Genomic DNA, 23,535 nt, shown 5'->3' on the forward strand with positions numbered 1-23,535 from the left:
GTGATGTTTATTGATGATCTTCCACTCATTCCCTGAGTTTCATGCAGCCACCAAAATGTTTTCTATCATTTTTGCATATCAGTCCATCTACTGCTCCTTGGGATTGAATACCTTAGTTCTTGCAGTTATGTTTTTTGCAGTCATAATCTTTCTCCTGGATTTATGAGGGTTCCAAAAACAACACAGCCTGTTCCCCTAATGTTTCTACCCATCTATCCTTCTAATTGTGAAGACACACTTTAGCATATGAAAAACTGCATTTATCGCTTTACAAAACATTAAGATTAAATACCTCCTCCAGAGTAATTACTACAACAGGGTGCAGACTCAGACATGGAATTGGATGTACACAAGGTTGAACCCTCTGAAGACCATAGAGAGGAGACTTTGCCTCCTATGGTAAACATGCCGCCAACCCCACCAACACAAGGCCTTTCCATACAAAGAGGCCCTCCAGGGACCCCTGCTCCAAAGGACATCCCCACATTTTCTACCCAGGTTCCTCCACTGTCTGGCTACAGGGATGTGCCAATGGACAAACTCTCCACACTGCAGATATTTGTTTCTGAACTCCAGCAACAACTTCCTACAACACTGTTTTCTTCTCCAGTGCAACCTGGCAATGCCACCAACTTCCAGACCTTCTGCGCCAGTATTGCAGTTACCACCTGTAACTCTTACGGATACGGACTCAGACACTGACATCTACCCGTCCAATGGCTCTCCAGGCATGCACTCTACATATGAGTTTGAAGATCTAGTGCCAGGTGATAGTGAGCCAGCTGACCTACCACCAAGAGATTCGCCCCAGATGAAATTGGCTCCTTTCATGCCCTCGTGTCATGAGCGCCAAAGCCTTTTGACCTTCTGTCCGAAGATCAGAAAAAGGAGGGATTTCTATACCAATGACGGGGGTCTTCCAGAAAATCAGTGGTGGCGTTTCTGGTATCAAAGGATATTTGGGAAGACGGGCTTCTAGTAATGAAAACACCTATTCTCAGCACCTCCCAAAAAGGAATCACTTCGATAAGAAATATAAAGTTCCAGAGTCAGCACATAAATGCCTATGCACGCAACATTGTCCTGATGCAGTTGTCTCTCCAGTTGCCTGCAAGCGTTCTGACAATCATCCCTTTTCGAATGGATTGTGTCCTCCCATGTATTCTTCATCTTAGACATTCGTATCATCAGCTTTGCTGCTTTGGAAAAAAAAATCCACACCAGAGGGCGCTGTGCTCAATGTCGTGGCGTCGATGTCCCTCGAGGGCTGCCGTAGAGTGTCAACGTCATCCGTAGTATAAATGGCTTGAGTCGCGCCCATTGGCTTCAGTTAAATTTTCTGAAAGCTTTTGCTTCGTGTGTATGAAAACGGCGCTTCAGTCTTTCAAGATGTCTACCTCATCTAATCCTTCTACCCCTAAAACTGGCTTCAAAAAGTGCCAGAATTGCTGGAAGAAAATGTCTATAACTGACCCACTTCGAGTTTGCCTCTGGTGCCTGGGTGCTGACCATCGTGTTGATGTTACTCACCACTCCGTGGTAGGTCAGTGACGTGGATGACTGCCCTTGGAGATGATGGGAGTACAGGAATCGATATTCAGCCTTCCATCCCAGCTCCCCTGAGTAAAAACTCAGGCTTCCTCAAGGAGGGGCTCTTTTTTACAATGTACCTCTCTGCTATTTCGATTGGTACAGACAGAGGTGTCAATTGAATAAAAGAGCGGGGAGAACACGCACCGCCGATACCAATGCTGTAAAGAAATACAAGAGATGTTATAAGATGCAGAGAAAGCAACCAACCAATCAATACAACAGTATTATACAGTGTATACCTAAGTAAGTATTGGAGTAGAACTTCCCCGGGATGATCTGACTGTGGGTAAATTCTGGGATTGATATGGTCCAGGAAGTGGAAACAACAACAGGTGAAAACAACAAACAGGAAGGTTAGTATAGGGAAGTAAACCCGGGCGGCACGAGGGTTGCACTATGGCCGGGTTGGTGCAGCGTCAGCAAAGCGTTCATATGCACTGGATGAAGAGTCACCAATTATGGATTTGTAATCAGAGTCCCAAAGTTCAGCCAAGGAAATACCCAATCTGTTTAGACAAGAGAGAGATTGACAAGGGAGCATTGGCAGGGCTCACCCTAATTAGAACGACTACAAAGTGTTACCTGAGAACACCAAATGTAGCGCGGAGCAGCTGAGGAGCCCGGATGGGGAGTTGCGGGGTTCGAAGTGGAGCACAGAGCAGCTGAGGAGTCCTGGGTCAGCTTTCAGAAAGCCGTTGAGGGGCCGCAAGGACAGTAGGAAGCACGGGAAACCATTCCAGAAAGAAAACCGAAGCAGTCAGAGCCGTTACGAGCAATGGAAGTGCCAGAAAGGGAGGAGACAAAGCAATCCGGAAGCCAGGCGAAGTTCAGAACCAGGAAGTCAGATCAGAGGATTGTGAGGGATTCTCACGAAGGGAAAAAGGATGGACGTAACCACAGTATTTAGCAACGCTAATTAGCAGCGGCGAACCTCTTGAAAGACGGTGCATTTAAAGCCGTTGCGGGGGCGTGTCTTGCCATACGTCTCCCACGTACAGAACGTGTCAGCTGACACGAATTCCGCTGTAGTTTGTACAGGCAACCTGTATCTGCTCCACAATGGAGCTTGCAGACGCGCGCCGTACTAAGCCGGGAAGCCCGAAGTGTAACAGTTGACGACTGCAGTTTCTGTCAAACTTTGACGGGTAAAGCTCTCAAGGAACGACAAGGTCAATTGGCGATGGGGGAGGAATTTTCGAAGGCCTCTTCGAAGAAAAATAAAGGCTCTTTGGAGTCTAGGGAAGAGTCCAACGTAAGTCGAAGAAATCTAGGTCGAGGAGTCGGTCAAGAAAATCTTCGTCTTCGAAGAAGATGAAGAAGAGGCGTCACTGATCTCCCTCTTCTTCTTCGTCTTCTGATACAGTGGTTATACCTTGTCGATCAAAGCAGGATTCCCCTAGAAAATTGGAGGCTTTTAGAGCCTCAATGATGCAAATCTTCTAGAATGCGGCCCGACGCCCTCGAAGAAACCGCGCAAAGGCCATGCCCCACCTCATTCTAAGGATGACAAAGGAAGGTCCGATTAGACGCTCTAAATCCGGCGAGAAATAATCAAGGGTGTCATCGAGAGAAACCTCTCAGATACCTCATAAAAAGAGCAAGACAGGCCTATCGGTGCATAAACCGAAGACAACACCAGACTAAATGGCGTCAGGTTCCAAACCGTCATCAAAACCTGTGTCGAAGGTTTCCTCGACACCTCTGTCGAAAACGTACTCGACACGGGTATCGAAGGCTCCGTCAACACCTTCCTCGACGGTGCTTCTATCTAAAGCTTCTTAGATCTTATCGAAGCCAGTGTCGACAACATTGACGCCTTTGTCGAGGGCAACATTGATTACGGTGCCAATATCGATGCCTTTGGCAAAACCAAGGTCGATGCCCTCACAGACCACGGGTAAAATGTTCCACCCTGTCCCAAGAAAATACTTTTTCAAGTCTATGGCCTCTATTTATGAGGAGGATCAATGCTTGGAGGAAGAGACTTCCCCTTTTAGGGTAAGATATGGTAGAAAGAATGTTCCTGAGGAGCTAATTGACCCTCAGTCCAAAATGTCTCACCTCTATGACGGTCTCCAAACAGCTAGTGGTATTGACACGCCACTTGAATTGGAATTCGACAAACCTGGCCCAGCTGATCATGCAGACTCAGCATATAGAAATGATATGAATAGGGTAGTGGAGTTCATGGGGTGGAACAGAAATTCCCCCACCTATGAACAAGATGACATGATGGACATTCTCAGTCAATGTCCTCAAAAGGATCCCATTCTTCCTTTTCACACAGCACTCCAGAGGAAGGTTATGGCCGCATGGGAAACCCCAGAATCTGGACAAGCGGTAAACAAACATTTTGCTAGGAAATATACACCTTCATCCTATGACCCTGACTACTTCATCCTCTAATCCTGACTATTTAACTAAGCATCCTACACCTGAAAGCGTAGTAGTCCAGGTAGCTACATCCACTAGACAATCTCCATACCCCTCTGTTCCCCCGGATGAGGACGATAAGAGAATTGATGCCTGGTCTTGCAAGATTTTTTCTTAGAGCAGTATGGCTTTAAAGTCAACAAATGTGACTTGCACCCTTGCAAGATTCACATACACCCTGTGGGATTGTATTAGTGCGACGGCTGAACACATTCCTGAGGGCGAGGAATGAGATGGCTTCCTTGCGATTGTAAAAGATGGAAAGGAACCTATGGGGGGATGCCTCCAATCAGCACTGGACACTCCTGACGGCATCAGCAGGTCCATGGCGTCTAGCACAGTGCTACGCAGGTTTGCGTGGCTGATAAAGTCGGGCTTTGCACCGGATGTGCAGGCTAAACTTCTCAATATGCCATTTGACGGCTTGAGGTTGTTCGGCAGCAAGGCGGATGAAAGTTTGGAAAAGCTGCAGACCTCTAAGGTGGCGGATAAGTCACTTAGCATCTCCTTACGTCAACCTCAGCAACACTCCTACTCAGGCTCATCTTCCTGGAGGGGTCGTCCTTTTCATTTTTATTCCTCATTTGGAAGAGGAAGAGGACAGGTTAGTCAAAGAGGATAAAGAAAATGTCTTTGGGGGGGGATGAGGAAAATGTGATAGATCAGCCCCAGCAGCGTCATCTGTCCCCTCAGCCACTGCTGCAGCTGCCGCAAAGCCACTCTGAGGCCTTGAACCACAAGACCCTGGTGGGAGGCAGGATCTCTCAGCATTTGAACAAATGGCAGGGTATTACTTCAGATGCTTGGGCACTGGAAACATTAGCTCAAGGTTACTGCCTTCCTTTTCAGAAAAGGCATCAGGACCATCCACCGGGATACAACTCTGTACAAAATTCCAGATCTGCTCCTGTTGCAGGAAATGTTAACCCTGCTAGAGAAAAGTGCAATAGAACATCTACCTGTAGTGGAGAGGAACAAGGGTTGGTATTCCCCATACTTTCTCATCCCAAAGAAGGACGGAGGATTGAGACCCATCTTGGACTTTATAAACTTGAACAAGTTCCTCAGGAAGGACAAGTTCAAGATGGTAGCCCTTTCTCAGATCCTTCAGGCTCTCCAACTCCAAGACTGGTTGGTATCATTGGACCTTCAGGATGTTTAATTTCATGTGCCAATCCATCTGAAGCACAGGAAGTACCTGATGTTCGCGATTGGCAGTTCTCACTATCAGTTTCGAGTTCTGCCATTCAGACTGACCTCCATCCTGGGGGTTTTCACCAAGCTGATGACGGTAGTGGCTGCAAGTCTAAGTAAAGAGGGGATTCACGTCTACCCTTACCTGAACGATTGGTTAATCAGGGCACATTCACCCGAACAGGCCCAGGAACATCTGAGCATGACCTGCCACTTCTTACACAGACTTGACTTCTCCCTCAATTAAAAGAAGTCAAATATGATACCATTCCAAAGACTCCAATTCATCGGAGCAGTCCGTGATACTTCCTCGGGGAAAGCCTCACCTCCTGAGGTGAGATCTCATCACATTTTGCAGATGGTAACAAAGTTCCAGAGTGCCCAGCATCTGCCGCCTTTCGATTTTCTGAGGTTGCTGAGCCTCATGGCATCCTACATTTTTCTGGTGCCAGAGGCCAGATTGAGAATGAGATCCCTTCAATAGGTCCTCAGACCTCAATGGTGCCAATTTTTGGGGAATATGTCAGATCTTTTGCAAGTTCCGGCTAAGGTGGCTCAAGATCTTCTATGGTGGGCTTGCAAGGACAATATTCTCAAAGGAGAATATTTTTGTCAACCATGGCCGGAGATAACAGTAGTGACGGACACCTCACTCACTGGGTGGGGAGCACACACCAACGATCTGACAATCAGCAGTCGTTGGTCTTCATCGGAGTCCAAACTACACATCAATCTTTTGGAGCTGACGGCAATCAGACTAGCGCTGAAGGCCTTTTTGCCCTCTGTATGGGGAAAGAATGTCCTGATAATGATGGACAACACAGTGGCCATGTACTATCTAAAAAAGGGAGGAGGCGTAGGGTCACTACCACTTTGCAGAGAGGCAATGCAGTTCTGGTTCTTGCAATACAAGAAGGAATTTCTCTGTCAGCAGTTCACTTAGCCGGAGAGCAGAACATTGCAGCGGATGCTCTGAGCAGGCAGAGCACAGTGTCCCATGAGTGGGAGCTAGCTCAGGAAGTCCTTCAAGAGATCTTCACCCTTTGGGGAACCCAAAACCCAAGTGGATCTGTTTGCGGCCAGTGTCAACCGGAAGTGCTAACTGTACTGCTCAAGGGAATTTCCTCCAAGAAGAGCTCTAGGGGACGCGTTCGTAATGGACTGGGAATTTCCACTCCTATACGGGTTTCCTCCTGTCTTTGTGATTCCTCAGGTAATCAGGAGGTTGAGAAAGTTCAGGAAAACCATGATCCTAATTGCCCCGGATTGGGCCAGTAGGACGTGGTACCCCGACCTTCTGGATATGTCCATCTGCCCTCCAATACGTCTTCCACTAAGAGGTGATCTTCTCTCGCAAGAGGAAGGTTGGGTTCTCTAGCCAGCGGTCAAGACACTCAGCTTTCAGGCATGGTTTCTGAGAGGCTGAGATATAAGGATTGGGACCACCCGGCGGCCAGAAGGCCAGCAACAAAATCCTTTTACCGGTGTCATTGGAACATGTTCAGTTACTGGTGCAAAGATAAGAATGTGGCTCCATTACTATGTGGTACACCTATGGTTCTTTCTTTTCTATTATATTTGTCTAATCGGGGCCTTCAGATTGGTACAATAAAAGGATACTTAGCTGCGCCTTCTATTTTTAAGCGCTCCTCCGAAGAGGCATCTTACTTCAAAATTCCATTGATTGTACAATTTTTAAAGGATCTCACTAACGTGTACCTTCCAGTCCCATTTCAAGTCCCTGTTTGTGATCTAAATTTAGTATTAAAATTCCTTACATGCATTCCTTTCAAGCCTTTGCATTCTTGTCCGTTAAGGCTTCTCACTTTTAAGACAATCCTACTACATCAGCCCGCTCTCTTGTAAGCCTCCTCACACCATCTTCCATAAAGACAAAGTTATACTTAAAGTAAACCTTCATTTCTACCATTTTCTACCAAAAATAGTCTCTGACTTTCACTTGTCTCAAAATATCGCATTGCCATCTTTCTATTCTCCCCGTCATGCAAGTAAGGAGGAAAAAAGGCTCCACAGGCTGGACCCAAAAAGGGCTCTCAGCTTTTATATTTCTAGACTGGCAACATTTCAGCAAAGTGACCAACTTTTCATTGGATACACCGGCCACAAATTGGGCCTGGCAGTAACAAAACGGACCTTATCCAGATGGATAATTCTAGCAATTGGAGAGTGTTACAAGCTGGCAGGTAAAGAACCCCCAGATCAGCTAAAGGCTCTTTCTACTAGGAGCATGGCAACTTCAACGGTTCTTCAGAGGGGTATTCCGGTGCAGGATATTTGTGCAGCAGCCACATGGTCGTCATGCACACTTTTGTGAAACGCTATTGTTTAGATTCCACCTCATCCTAAAGAGGTCTTTTTTCTAAGGCCGTTCTACATACGGTCCATGAGTAGAATTAATTAGTATGCCCTCCTCCAATTTTTCACTGCTTTGGGAGTCTAAGATGAGGAATATGTGGGAGGACACAATCCATCCAAGAAACAAGTTACTTACCAACTGTAACGTTCTTTCGATTTGATGTTCCTCCCACGTATTCCACATCGACCCTCCCAATTTACCCCGCCGTACAGTTTACGTATTCTACACTCAATGTTCTGTGGTTCCGTGAGAGCTTACGGTCTATGGGTAAGGTACGCCTTACCAACTCATCAGTTGAGAATATAGAAAAAACAGAACTGAAGCCAACGGGCGCGGCTCGAGCCATTTATATTACGGATGACGTTGACACACTATGGCAGCCCTCGAGGGACATCGACGCCACAACATTGAGCACAGCGCCCTCTGGTGTGTACATTTTTATTCCGAAGCAGCAAAGCTGATGATACAATATCTAAGATGAGGAATACGTGGGAGGAACATCCAATCGAAAGAACGTTAGAGTTGGTAAGTAACTTGTTCTTCACCCTGCATGGTGCCTCCAGATGAAGAGGGCAAGCAGCTGGACGCCTTTGGTAAGAGGGTCATTTCTACAGCCACGACGACCATCAAGGCGGCAAATTTGCTTGCGATTTTCTCCCACTATGTTCGTGAGCTATGATTCAAGCTCGGACCAATACTAGACTTCATGAGGTACTTATGCTATTACATGAAGGTGGCATCAGACCATGGCATTTCTATCGCTGTGGATATAGTGGATACTGCGTTCTGCCAAATGGGTACTGGAGCAGTGCTGCTATGCCAACACTGGTTAAAAGCCACCAATTTCATACCGGAAATCCAATTTAAGGTGTTTGACATGCCCTTTGGTGGCACCAACCTCTTTGGAAAGAAGTTTGATGAAAACCTACAGGTCATCAAGGCTGACACAAAGACAGCACGTTCTCTGGGCAATCTACAACAGCGTCGCCAGTCCTTTCCTTCAGTTCAAATGAGATTCTCAAGTACTTTGAGAGACTACAGATTCTCCTACTTGCCACAAACATCCCAGACCTGGTGCTGCCCAAGTAGGGGTTTAAGAGTAGATCTCAGCCCTACAGACAAAACCAGCAATGATGCAGAGCCACATCCAGGAGGCAGGTACGAAAGCAACCCTGGCCAGGCCACGGTCCCAGCCCCCCACTTCTGCACCCCTCTGTGGGGGAGGCTAGCTGACTTCCTTGAATAGTGGAAGAGTATCACCACCGACAAATGGGTGCTATCCATAATTAAACTGGGCCATACCTTAGAGTTCATTGAGAAACACCCCTCCATATGTCCCGCCCCTAAAGAAGTTCAGTACCGCTTAGAAAACAGGTTGATTGAACCTGTGCCACTACGACTCCTAGACACCAGAGTATACTCCAGATACTTTTTGGTAAGGAAAAGGTCAGGGCGATGGAGGCCAATACTAGACCTCAGGAAACTCAACAAGTTTCTCAAATCTGTTTAAATGTTTAAAGGTACACAGCTTTAATGTTAATGAGGATTCCCAGCCTGAGGACGGAATGTTCAAGAGCATGTGAATTCATGAAAGATACCAATGCTGGAGAACAGGAGTTACAGGTAAGGAACTTATTCTTTATTAATACATCTGCCTTTTATCGTGGAGAACATTGTCTGGATGTTATTTTTATTAGAGAATTGGTTATTTCTTGTATTACAACTACACCAGTTTTCTGGAGTGACCATTTTCTCCATAGATGTGTCCTTAGCATTACTAAATCAACTGTTTGTCCTGGCTTATCAATTCACCAGGAATTGCAGTCTGAAAGATCTTTTCTTAGTATCGCTTTGCAGGAACCTCTTTCCTCTATGCCACCTGTAAACCAGATATGCTCTGTTAGTGGCTTTTTGGTCAGTGGCAATCAGATTTTACGAAAGTGGTCAAATGGCACAGAAAGCAATCATCGAATGATTAGCATTCTAAAGATCTAACACGTCTTAGGCCAAAGCCACATCTTGTTGCGATAAGAGTTGATTAAGCTATTAATAAACCCCACAAACTCTTTTGGATCACTAATATATTTGCAAATGTCATATGAATCATACAGAATCCTAACTTTCTCCTGAACAGGCAATTAATTTAATTATATCTTTACATCCAAGATGAAAGCCATTCAAAAAAATATACAGAATGATATTCTTTCTGAATCCCTCTCAGATGTATTTGAGCCTTGTCTGTCTAGGCCTACATTTGTTTTTCTGAAAGTAGCAGATTATCTATTTCTCCCACTGTTAAAGGGGTTGAACCCGATTCAACTTAAATGAGATGTTTTATCTGTGATAATTGATTGCCACACCTTGTAACATTGTTGGTTACTCAATTACTGATTTTCTTAATCTTTCCATTGAGCAGGAAGGGGCTTCCGCCACCCTAAACACTGCTTTACTCATTCCTCTTTTAATGGAAATGTCATTAGACCTCAGCGTGCTTAGTAACTATCCTCCTGTTGCATGCTTAACGTGGAAAGCTAAGATCTTAGAAAAACTGCTTACAACACAATTACGTTTTGTCTAAGATGACTAGATCCATTGAAGTCAAGGTTTTGCTCAAGCGTGGGACCAAAACAGTCTTAGTTTACATATGGAACGACATTTTAGCCAATTCTGATAATGGACACCTGTCCTTGTTGTTGGTGCTGGATTTATCAGCATCTTTTGATACACTACACCATCATATTATTCTCTCTCGACTAAAAAAGGTTTTTGGGACCTCTGAACAGGCACTCAACTGGTTTTGTAGTTTCCTCCGTGGTAAATGTCAAGCAGGGAAGGTAGGCCTGTTAATCTCCAAACCCATCCCCGTGACTTGTGGTGTACCTCAGGGCTCTTCATTACCACATATTTTCTTTTGCATCGATTTGTAGCCCTTGATGATGATTCTCCAGAAATTCAGCTGGCAGTCCCATTTTTAGGCAAACGACATCCGGTTCCTCTGAGGATTGTTCTTAAACTTTTCCATGGGGAAGTTAGACAATGGATGTTGTGCAACCAACTAAATACTTCAAAGATTAAGTAAATGCTGTTGGAGGGTGTAACAATTGTTGAAAGACTGGTGTCTTTCTCCTTCCTCTGCTCTGCTTTTTGACCTACCTCCAAACTTCTCCAACAAGATACAGAGTGTAGGTGGTGTTTGGGAATTGGATCTGCGTTTAGTGAATCAAGTTAATAAAGTAGGGAAGTCCTTGTTTTCCTGTCTCGACTTACTTGAACTTATGCTTCCTTAAGCATTAAGCTTAAGGAAGATCATGCAAGAGTGGTCGGTATATTGGTAAATTCCTTTGATCATGCCAACGCTTTGTACAAAGTTATTTCTGAAAATAATTTTTTTAGCCAACTTCAAACTGCACTAAAATGCAGCGTTTTGATTTTTATTTAAACTAGCCATGTCTTCCTCAGTCTTCTCTTTTTGACATTCTTTACAAATTCTTTACACTCTACCCAGCCATCAAGGTATCATATTCAAGATACTTCGTTTTACCTTCTAGTATGTTCACGGTTTGGCCCCTCAGCATCTCACATCTAAGATTCAAGCTTACCAACCAGCTAGATCTTTGCGGTCAATGCTTCAACATCTCCTCTTCATCTCCTGTACCACTGCAAAACCTCAGGCGACAGATGATTCATATTGGGTCCTTGTGTAGGGGACTGTATCCCCTTAGAACGTAGGATGGCTGATTTATTTCTTGCCTTTGGTAAAAGCTTAAACACATATCTTTACCAATAACATACATTTCCCTTCACAGATTGATGCCCTTTTATTTCATATGCACCCAAATGGAGAATAATCTGCCTTGTTTTTTATGCATGTTTATACACACTTCAATCAAATTAAATATTTTCAGGTAATTTCCTAGGGTTGAATACTTTTCTTGGCCTCATTCTAATTTGTGTGGTGAATGCTGTTACTCCTCATCATCTATTACTGGGGTTTCCTGAGGTTTGATTCTTTCAATGATCTTTACCTTTTGTTTTTTGCAAAATTTGGCTCCCAGGGTTGCAATATGTCTTTTGGTCTGTGTTTATTTTGTAGTGATTTCACAGGGTTCGAATACTTCTCTAAATATTCTGCATATACTTTTTAATTTTTGGGGTGCTATCCTCCAATGAGGGATGCTATTCTTAGTCTATGTATGCCCTTTTGCTTGAATGTTTCTTTTGGTTTGTTCTATGTTCTGACTCTTTCTCTATTTCTGTTTGGTACTAGGTTGGCTCCGGGACCTGACTGGGAACTACTACTCTTCCTTCGGTACAGCTGGTGGGTTTCTCCTCGCCGGTTGCCTCGTTTTGATGACTCTACCCAACTTCTTCTCATGCCTTAGGAAAGCATCCACCAAACAGTTAGAAGCATCAATGGGGATGAAGCCAGAAGGTGACGCTGAAGAAACCCTCTCCATGCAGAATGGACATGTGCATGCCATTTGTTCAGATAAGAGGCCTGCGGAAGGTCCAGTCTGAACGGATATATGCCGTAACATCTGATGATGCTTAGAATGGTAATTCGACTCCCATCTTGCAGTGTGAGATTGAGGATGTCCCCCACCTAACATAAGGGCTTTTACAACTTCTCCTTACTGAAGGTACTTAAAACCATGTTTGCACTTCAGTATAGTCTGTTCCTATAGAGCTTTCACTAGGAATATTATCTCATGGGCCTACTCAAGTCTTATACACCATGCAATAAAGCAGCAGCTCTTCGTTGGCCAAGATTCTCATGGAATGGAGGTGCCGGACAGAAGCCCTTAGAAGGACAGGAGACTGCACCCTGGAGGAGGACCTTAATTGATGACATTGTTATTCCTAAAATGAGAATACCACTAGGGAAGATCTCGTATGCATCTCGCTGACCAAAGGGGTATCACCCGAGACTGCCATATTTATTCATATAATTATTTATTGTTGTTTTGTAAAGTGCGAACGCAGTTGCTGTGTAGTACTGAAAAGCAGATATTGACCCAACAAGATGGATCATGGCGCACTCAGGATTCACCTCCCCTACCCTGAGTTTTCACCAGAAAAGTCAAAGCAAAAACACTTTTGGATGGAGGTCTGTGTACCTCGCTGACTAGCGAGGGGCTAACAGAGAAAAGGTAACGCAGGAAAGATAGGAACATGTGGAAGGAACATACCTGATTGATGAACTAGGTACAAGCAGAGATAGGAATAGGCATAAGAACCCACTTCGGAGGTTCATCTCACTGACAAAACAGCGTGTGAGTGGAGCAAGACAAAGCACAAGGAATGCACCTCTCTGGCCATTAAGCTGCCAACGGAGACAAGATGATGTATAAGGAATATACTTCACTGACCAATAGTTCGTCTTCCGAGCTAAGACACTGCGTAAGGGATACCCTTCACAGACCAGACTGCATGTCAGCAGAGCCAAGGGAACACAGAAGGAATACCCTTCATTTACCATATGTGGTGAGCAGTGCCAAACCAATCAATAAAAAACACCCGACCACAAAACGTTACAATAGACAAGACCATGCATAATGAGGTATACACCGGATATTCGCCTTAATGACCAGTAAGCGATTACTAGAGACAAAACAATGTAAAATAAATACACCTCTGAGATGCACCACACTAACTAACGAGTTGTTAGTATGAACAAGAGAAGCCAGAAGAATACATTTTTGGGATTCACTTTTATGACAAACCAATACATCAATGGGATTCGTTTTTCAAAAGTCTAGACCCTCAACAAGTAATTATTACAGACATGCTTTAGGATGCCTGCGTGTTAGTTAACTCACCAGGAAGAAGGGGCTGCAGAATATCACCTGAAGAAGCAGCGCCTGTCAGATATACTGGCCCGAGGGTCTCAGAAAGGACCGCAGGGTTTGGATAAAACTGTCCATGACAAAAGACCACTTTCTTTATTTCTTTATGGACTGTTGGCGATCAGAGGTTGTTGCCTGTTCAAGTTTGGGGAAAATTGGCACTTAGCTGAAAACATTGAATGTCTAAGCACTGATAAATGAACACTAATGAACGTTTGTCTCATCATCTAACAAACATCTGTCTCTGTAGTTGGTGCTATAGTCAGACTACACTTTCAAGCAGAAAATGCTGCCAAAGCACTTTTTTGATGTGCAAAATATGTATGTTGAACTTGACACACTGTTTTTGTACATTGTAGTTCAAAGAAGCGTAAATGCCTTCTGCAATGTAGGCTCGCGGGAGGCATTTACAATAGATTTCATATGGCAGCTGTATGCTTTTAGCAGGTGCTAAAAACAGACTGATTCCACAGGAAGCCTGTGCATTAACGCCATCATGAAAATGTGATGCTGGCGTTACTGCATGCTTTTGGCCGTAGGAGCTTACGTGGGCAGGCAGAAGAAGTAATTTCATTCCATGCCCCTGCTCTGCCTGCCAAAAAAAGTGTTCAAATTGGTACAACACCTAGCGCACACATTTTGCCTTTTTGCACCTGTTTTAACACCCATGGACTTTGAAATGAGCCCGCAGTGTTCTTTTTCTCTCGTTTGCCAGCCATAAGACATATCACCCACAAACATGTATTGTGTCCATACACTACAAAGCGCTCAGTTCCTAGAATGCTTTAAATATTGTGCCAAGGCCTGTGTGCCACCGCCATACCTGAATCCTGCACTGATAACTCAAGTGGGGATTAGGATAAGAACATGCCAAATAAACCATACTCAGCACTTGGAAGCAGGCTTGGATTGGGACATCATCGAGTCGGCCCTTTCCCAAGGGCCTGATAGATTTATTATCAATGTGATATTAGACTTCAGCCGAGGGGTAGCTAATTTATTTCTATATAAAAATGTCACCAATAGGCAATCATTTTAAGAGGCATGCCTCTACAAAGCACTGTAAGTACCAGATGCTAATAGTGGCCAGTCAGCCGTTCTCATTCTGTTGACCTCTGAAGGAGTGAGTGTCCTGGTGCTGGACTTGGAGCTGCCTTGCAGGTTGTCTTCAGCAGGCACCTACATCTACAGACGCAACTCGCCAATTTCGCGTCTGGGGTATCTGTAGCATGGTTGATGAGGCAGGCAGACAGTTTAAGGCCTATTGCACTATTCTTTGCTCATTCAGCTGCCCTTTGGGGCTGTAGGTTCATGAAAGGGAGGCTTTTATAAAGCTAGAATTCATTGCTAAGACCGCTGTGTAACATTATTCCCTGAGTCAAGGTGAGATAATTTAGCAGGTATTTATTAGACCGGGTTTCTCTGACCTACACTCCAGATACCCAGAATATAGGGCTGAATTGCCTTCAAAGTGGATTAAGGTGAAGGCAGGCAGTGCAGGAAGATGGCAGGATTTCCCAGGATAGAAATGAAGTGCCCACCGCCGTTCCGACCCTGAGAGGCATATAGCATTCCATCTCCACTGAATAGATATGAGCCATGCGTCATTGGTAGGCATCTTACTATCGGGTAGTGGAGGGACCCAGTGGCAGTCAGAGCTGGGGCTGGCATAAGGGACATTGACGAATGTGGTCATGCCTCCGGCTATTGTGGGGCTGACCGGCAGTGCCCAAACCAGTGGCACAGTGCACCCACCAAAATCTGCCTTTCTGTTCACCCTTTCGGCAACAAAAAAAAGGCAAGTAGGCCATACAGGCTTCTCCAAGGATTAGCCAGCATCATCCTGTCTCAAAAGCTGATGCAAGTTTGGATAACAGACTGGGGGGCTAACAGAGAAGGTAGGCACTTGCCACATCAAAAAAGTCAAAAGGATAGACACAGGTAGGAGGAGGCTGGCAAACAACAGCTTCTCGTGTTGCCATGAGTCTACAAGCAGTACCCTAGACGATGCCTGATACCGATTCCCAAACTGCACGTGATGAGCATCATTGTAAGGAACTCACTGCAGAGTGAGGATATTATTTGCTGTATCAATGAGTTATGACACCATGCAACTAGGATGTCGGATGTGGGCAATGCAGTTTCCCCAGGTAGTTCTACTACCTTCTCAAACAACTTGGTGCCCGAAACTGAATCACCGCTTTGATTAACCAAAGAGCAAGCAGCATTTTTCTAATGCAATCTTTTCTCCCGTGGATTCCTCTTCTGTGATATCCCTTTCCCGTCGCAGCTGTTCTCTGGAAAATGTTCTGCCACCAGGGGGCGAGCACAGTTTGCGCCAGCTGCGTCCAATGGCTCTATGCACCCTGCACAGTATATGTAGCGGCGCTGTGACCTCAGTTCCTTTTTTCCATGCACTCTGTTCGCTGATAGGAACACTCGTCAAGCTACTTATGTTTTTCAAAATATGCCATGCCTACTCTGTCCAAGGCCTCCGGCTTCAAGCCATGTGCGGACTGCAGCGGGGAGATGTCTGTCTGGGGTCCGCACCGGATTTGTATATATATTTCTTGGGCGAGGAGCATGATACCCAGGGTATGGGTCATGCCAGTCCATACACCCGTAGGCCCTGCAGGAAAGCGCAATGAAAATCTTCACTTTCGTCCACAAGGTGAAGGCTGAAGGTACGCGGTCGAGGTTGCATGGTGCGGAACAATGCTACATGTTGCAAACTGCTCTGCTCTGCCCAAGGAAAAGGACAAGAAGAAGCATCGGAAGACGTCCTGCTACCCATGTGAGTCCTCACACCAACATTATTCTTCTTTGAAGAAGACAAGCCACTGCTCCAGGGAATCACCTGAGCATCCAGCGCAGGTACCTTTTCCCACCCAGTGCTCCGTGCTGGAGGAATGGGAGATTTTCCGCCTGAAGATGTTGGACACTTTCACCAAGGCACTGACTGCTCAGGTCTCGGCACCTGTGGCTCACACCGCGGCGCCATCGGCTTCGACTACAGCGCCGCAGGGTTCCACTGCATCTGCTGAGACTAGCAGGGTACCCTTCAGGGACCATTCCTGCACGCCTAGGAGCTTAGTCCTGGACCAGACGGGGATCGTGGTCTCTCAGCGCCGACAGCCCCCACCTGGGGCAGTGGTCTCAGCACCATTGTCATTGTTGGCACCATGGACACTGTGGGAATACTTCCCACTCCCTAGGGATGCCTTAATGTCTTAGGAGGAGGGTGATCAGGTCCCATTTGGGCTGGAACCTATGGGTTCTAGGGAGATGGTGAGGACGTGCTGAGCCTGGCAGAGAAACTGCAGGGGGCCAGTAGCTCGACACCTCTCTGGAGATGTAATTTTTTTCCATCTCCCATTCCAGGCAAGCCACCTGCCGCCTTCCAGCGCTTGAATCTGTTCTGTCCAGGTCCACTGTTCAGTACAAACTTTATTACATTCTGGATGATGCCCCCAAAAAGGTGACGCTCGCCTTATCTTCACTGTGGCAGGGAAGGCTTCCATGTTGGAGGTGTGGAAGAAACCGTCCTCTGTTCCGGCAGTGGACAGGGATCTGGCGAGGATACACAATCCCGCCACATCGGATCCAACCTTTCTTTCCTCCCATGCTTCGCCTGAGGGCTTCTGGTTTCAGGCCATCAATGCAAGCTGTGAAGGCATCACAAAGTAAGACACAGACAGCAGACTTAAAGTTCAATCAAAAGATGTTCATTAACTTAAATGGCACGATGGTTGAAGGCCTAACTTGCCCTATGCTAAGGTGGGATACCTGAACAAAACTAAGGAAAATCCGAGTCAAAGAGTAAAACTTGAAAAGTCTGCCTGTGTCTAAATCCTATCCTTGCCCTCACAACTTCAGCTAAACAATGTGTAGGGATATCATAGTCAAAAGAAATTGTGTTCAACTCAAAGTTCTGGGCTCCGTCCAGCTAATAACTTTCTTTCAGCTCCCCCTTCCCCAAGCAAAAGAAAGTTCCATGAAAAAGTCTCACAATTACCTTTTTCCAGTTCAAGATCTCACTGTTCAGAATACCTCCTTGGCGTTCCCAGCTTCAAGGCAGGAAGTAAAACGAGGGAATACAATGATCATTCTTAGGCCTTGAAGATTCTGAATGATATAAACAGAGAAACTAGCATACTAGGCCTGACGACATTTCTCCTAGTTCAAGTGCATGAAGAAGAGCAGTTGGGGCATAGCTCAGGAGGGGGAGACGGTGGGGGTTAGTGAAGGGGACAGACTAACTAACTGGTCCTAGTACATTTAGGTAATGCATACATACAGACAGAGGTGTAGAGACGGGGGAATTGTGGGGGGAACAAAGTCAGACCAGCAAGGCCCTGGGTTAAGTGCAGAGAGGTTGCCCCCCTCATGGAGCATAAGCTGAAAGTGCAGTAATGTTGAACAAATTGTAGCGGCCCGGAGGCAAGTGCAAAGACTGGCAGGGGAGCCTGGGACCTGCAGGCTCTGGAGGTGAACCAGGCAACCAGTCAGCAAAACTGAAGAGTTAGGGAGGAGAAGGAGGGTGGAGAGAAAAGAAAGGAGGTTAGCAGGGGAGAGGGAGAGAGAAGGAGGAAGAGAAAAGGAGGGTCTTGAGAAGTTTTCGAAATTTAAGATGCTCCGAAGAGATGCAGGGAGGCTGTTCCAGGGGGAGGCACCTGCAGAGGATAAAGATCTACCCCCAAATCTGTTTGTGAAAGTAGCTCACCTGCAGAGAGTTGGAGGAAGACGAGTGGAGGGCTCTAGAGGGAGAGTATTTAGGAAGACAGCATTGTAGATAGTGCGGGCCTGGCCCCAGAAAGCCTTGTGGATTATGCAGAGGGTCTTGAACTTGATCCTTGTAGCCATGGGAAGCCAGTGAAGGGATTCCAACGCCGGAGAGATGCAGTCCCAGGGCTTGGGCCAAGGACAAGTCTTATGATTCTGTTCTGGATGAGTTGTAGAGCGCGGAGAGTAGAAGTAGGAAGATTGAGAAAGAGGCTGTTGCAATAGTCCAATCTAGAGAGAACCAGGCCTCTCGAGGTGATGAGCCTCTGGGGGAAAGTGAGAAAAGTTAGAATACCTCTGAGGAGGTGCAGATGGTAGTTGGACTTTTTGGAGATGTCTGAGATGTGAGAAGAGAAGGCGAGAGCGGAGTCAAAGATGACCCCAAGAATATTTTTATTTTAATTAAAATGTATTTAACTTGCTTCAAATTACTACAGGGAGTAGGGAGCATTGTATGAACAATAAACATCTGACTTTGAGAGTATAGGATCGGGCAGTGCAACCACACAGGGTCTAAACAGCGGAACTTGTAAGCTTTACATCATGAAGGTGGGTACCAAAGCATTCATCTAGACATATTAACAGGGACAATGATCAGGGGACAGTGGATTTGCACTGTTACCCCCATCCTTGGCAGTCAGGGAGTATAGATAGGATCGAAAGGGGGCCCAGATGTTCCTGGGCCTACTCGTTGCCGGCTGCATGGCGGACCAGCGCTCTTCCACATCAGAGGCCCAAGTGACACCCTGAAGCCATTGGTCGAAGGTGGGGGCTCCAGGGCGTAACCAGAGCAACAATATACAGCAAGTTGCCAGCAACAGGCAGAGACCGGCCAGCCTCCTGAGGTCACGGCCGGTGCAGGGGGAACTCGTGAAATGAACAGTTTAATGGGGTCGGTGTAATAGTACAGTCTAGTATTAAAGATACCGCCTCACATACCTTCTCCCAGAATTAAGTGATTTTTTGACAGGACCAGAGCATGTGTATATAATCAGCGTTGTCTGTCTGCATCTCAGGCACTCAGAAGGCCGATCTCTTGCCATGCGATGCAACCTAGCCGGGGTAATGTGGTATCTGTGGAGTATTTTTAACTGGATCAGTTTGAACCTAGAATTAAAAGAGACTTCTGGGGTAGAGGCGCACATGGATTGCCATATCTGGTCGGTTATATCTATACCCAAGCCCCTACTCCAAGCACCCCGCAGCCTAACCAATGGGTGGCCTTCCCTGAAGCAGACCATATAGCCTGGCAACCCTCCCCCTCATTGATGTGCCGATCATAATCTCGGATTATAGGGAATCAAGGGGAATTTGTGCCACCTGCTCTTGAGTGCCCGGCGCAGGCTGGCTTATTGTAGCCATCAGGAGGAGCTCTCTCTCAGGGACTCGGGCAGGTCCTGCCATTTCATGAAGGATCTCATAGTAAAAACATCCCGTATACTGTCAAAGCCTGCCCCTGACCAGTGGCAAACTGTTGCGCCATCTACAGGGGGAGTCCCTGGGAAGCAGTTCCACAGAGTGAAATCACTGTGAAATGGATGAAGGGTGCCTACCTGTTTCCAAAGCCTAAACCATGTCGTCATTGTGACTCCGGTGGGATTGGTGGGCTCTACTTTTAAAGAGGGGAGAACCAGAAAACGAACGTCCAGATTTCCGGCTGCAAGGCCCTCAAGTTTGACGTGAGGAGGGGATCCGCTAGACTCAAACCAAAACGCAGCGAAGTGGGCCTGGGCAGCAATCCAGTATTGCTCAAAATTAGGGCAGCAAAAACTCCTTGCGCAAAAGGGGTAGCCAACGTGTCCAACTTCAGGCGGACAGCACCTGAGTGCCACAAGAATGCACTGACCGTCCGGGTTAGTGATTTGAAGAATTCACCTACAGACCAAAGTGGGATGTTCAGAAATCTGTATAGAAGTTGTGGGTGAATCACAATTTTGAGAACTGCCACCCTCCCGGCTAGTGTGATAAGCAATTTAGCCCAGCCTTCAGTCTTTCGGGTAAAGAAGGTGAGGTTGTTTTCATAGTTGTGGTCGTATAATGAGGTCCAGTTATGCGTGACTACTACCCCAAGGTATTTCATTTCCGATTGAGACCAGGTAAACCCACGAAGGTGCTGGGGGGCCCTAGTGGCGTCAGTCAACTGGAACAGCATGGCTTAAGCGCAGTTAACCTTCAACCCGGATAACTCACCAAAGTAGAGTACGTCTTCTATTATTGGTGCCAGGCTCTCCTCAGGTGAGCAGATGTAAAGTAATGCGTCATCTGCATAGAGTGAGATGATCTCTGGGTCCTCGGAGAGTCTTAAACCCCTATGGGCATGTCGCTGACAAACCCTGTCTGCCAAAGGCTCAATGGCTAATGCAAATATAAAAGCCGAGAAGGGGCAGCCCTGTCTGGTGCCCCGGGCTATCTCAAATTGGGTGGAGCACCAATCTTCAGTGCAGACCCTGGCGACAGGGAACGCATATAGTAATTTCACCCAGGACAGGAAGCGGGGACCAAAGTTACTGTTCTCTAGCACCAACCACAGAAACCTCCAGGAGACTGAGTCAAACGCCTTTTGCATGTCTAATGTGGCTGATACGGCCTGTGCCTCTGGGTCAATTTGGGCCAGGATGCCAAATAAGCGATTCAGGTTAAGAGCGGTGGAGCGCCCTGGGATGAATCCCGACTGGTCGGGGTGAACGATAAATGACATATATGGTGCTAACCGGAGGGCGAACACCGTGGCAAATATTTTGACATTGAAATGAATGAGGGAAAGAGCCGCACTGTGTGGCGGGCTTGTCAGGTTTCAGTAATACTGAAAAAACCGCCTCACGGAGCGATGCAGGGAGTTTACCGACCACGCACGCCTCCTCCCATACAGCCGCTAGCCGGGACATCAGACGACCCTTGTAACATTTATAGAATTTGGTAGTAAGCACATCAGCCCCAAGAGCCCTCCCAGTAGATAGTGAGTCTATTTCCTCAGATATTTCCTCAGTTCTTATTGGGCGGTCAAGTGCCTCCCTGGTCTGTGCCGATAGCACCGAGAGCGGAAGACTGTCGAGAAAGGATTCGATATCTGCCGAAGGGGAGGTGTCGACATTAGTAAAGAGCGAAACTCGTCGTTAATTTCTTGAGCTGAGAGGGCAAGAGTACCGTCCGCTCTCACAATTGCTGGTATATTGGGCACTCCCCCTCCTGCCAGATCAATCTAGCTAATAGCCAGCCGGGACGTTCCCCCTCGCCGTATTTCCTGGCGGTCTGAAGATCGTCCAAGAACTTGCGTTTCTGGTCCGCCTGGGCTCGGAAGGGATCTAGTGCTGCCCCTATCTCACTGAGTGTAGCAGCGGTTGGAGACAAGGCATATTGAGTTTCCAGCCCAGCAAGTAAGAGCTTGCTCTCCTCGATGGCTTTACAAATCACTCTAAGGATCCCTGCTTCTTTGGCCAAGGCAACTCCACGAATGGAGACTTTAAAAGTCTCCCAGAGAGTGACCTGCGTCTCTACCGACCCACTGTTGAACGCAAAATAGTCGTTGATATATTTTACCCCAGTATCAGTCTCCATCCATCAACCACCCTCAGCAAGGCCTGTACTTCTATATTGGTCTTAGCAGCCCTGGAAAGCTGGCAAGGGTTCGTACCATACCCATCTAAATCAGTGTCTACGATGGTGTTGAAATCACCGCCCCACAGTATAGGAATCAGGGGAAACCCAAACAACAGGGAAGAGAGATGGGAGTAAAAATCGGGATCGTCGATATTAGGACCATATACATTGAGTAGAACCACCTCCCGTCCAAGAAGCGGGCCAAGCAGTAAGACATAGCGTCCCAGGGGGTAAATATGTGTATCCTTGTGGGTGAACTTGAGGGATTTATGGATTAGGACCATAACTCCATGGCTTTGGATTGAGTAGGTGGTATAGTAGCGCTGGGGGCCCCATGACCTGGCAAACCCATCACACCCGCTAGCTAATGCATGAGTTTCCTGTAAGAAGAGCACCCTGACCTTATGTCGTTCACCATACAGTTGCAGTTTATGCATTTTAACAGGGTTACCCAGTCCTCTAATATTCCAGTTCATACATACTATACCTTCATCCGCCATCTAGACGGTAGACTAGTATCAATGGAAACATGACCCGATATCCATATGTCCAGCAAAATCCTGACCAGGCCGGAACGGTTTAAATCATGGTGTACTCAACATGAAGGTAAGTTTCAACTTGTCTCCACAATCGCAAGTCAAGCAATTTTTCAAACATTTGTACCACCTCCCGCCCACGCCCCCTCAAAATTAGAGGAGTGAAACCCCAATAGAACATCAGACCAAACAGCAACAATCGCAGCACTGCATGGGTGCTGTGCGCTGGCCAAGAACGGCGTCCACACTGACCTAGGGCATAAGGAAGCATTATGTGTGCACAACTCAGAGATTGACAAAGAAGCATTGTAGGGGATTTAAACAAAGCCGGGGCGGACTTCTAACTATTTTAAGAGCACAGATACATATCAAGTAAAGATAGGAGGAGATTGCACAGGCCGACCTAGCACTGTTCTCCCGGGGTTGAATGGGAGGACCATATTTCGAAAAGGAATCAAAAGGGTCTGCAAGGGTGATGAGAGGAAAATGTTCATCAATGAACTTGGAGGCATCCTCCAGCATAGTGTAAAAAAGAAGACCCTGTCCGCATGTTCGATCCTCAATTTTGCTGGGAGTATTTGATATGATAGGTTATTTATAACATGCTTAATACCCAGAGGTTTCTAAGCGCTGACCTGGGGATCAAACCGGTGTTGCTCTGTGTCGTCTTGCTTCCAAGGCAAGCACGTTGCACCTGAGCTATCCTCCCGAGACACCTAGCTTTAACACTTAGCTCTTGAAGAGGTTTCTTGGCAGCTAGGAAGGTTTTGCGCTACTGTTGAATAGCCACGAAGAAGTCTGCATACAAATGGATCATGGCGGAGGCAAGTAGTAGTTTGCCTTTAGCTCTGGCCGCGTGTAACAGCGCATCCCTCTCGCAATAGTTTAGTACTCTGGCTATGATAGGACTGGGGTGGAGCACCAGGCTTGGGTTTCGCGGCCAGGGATCGGTGCGCTCATTACATCGCAAATTGTGGTGAGAGCTTAGAGGCATCCAGCAAAGAGAGAAGGATGCGTTCCACATAATCCTCCGTGGAGCCATCAATTTTATCTTCAAGAACGGCAATAATGCACAGGTTATTGCGCCTGGACTCCAGGTCCTCATTCTTTTTACTAACGGCCTGTACTTGTATGGACAGCGAGGCCACCTCAGATCTAAGTGTCATGATATCATCTT

At 46.5% G+C, this 23,535-nt stretch overlaps 1 protein-coding gene across 8 annotated transcripts in view; it reads left to right on the forward strand.

Moving 5' to 3' along the window:
- The window catches only part of SLC16A13 (solute carrier family 16 member 13), a 539,336-nt gene extending 525,681 nt beyond the window's left edge, over window positions 1-13,655 (forward strand). For all 8 annotated transcript variants that reach the window (XM_069645507.1, XM_069645516.1, XM_069645522.1 and 5 more), the window contains one exon: window positions 11,865-13,655. In XM_069645507.1, coding sequence (XP_069501608.1) covers window positions 11,865-12,115 — 251 coding nt within the window. In that variant the 3' untranslated portion in view covers window positions 12,116-13,655. The remainder of the gene's footprint in view (window positions 1-11,864) is intronic.
- Window positions 13,656-23,535: the final 9,880 nt, after the last annotated feature.

Source organism: Ambystoma mexicanum, chromosome 1p, assembly GCF_040938575.1.
Source record: "Ambystoma mexicanum isolate Mex_15411 chromosome 1p, UKY_AmexF1_1, whole genome shotgun sequence".
In the NCBI taxonomy this organism is placed as follows: domain Eukaryota; kingdom Metazoa; phylum Chordata; class Amphibia; order Caudata; family Ambystomatidae; genus Ambystoma; species Ambystoma mexicanum.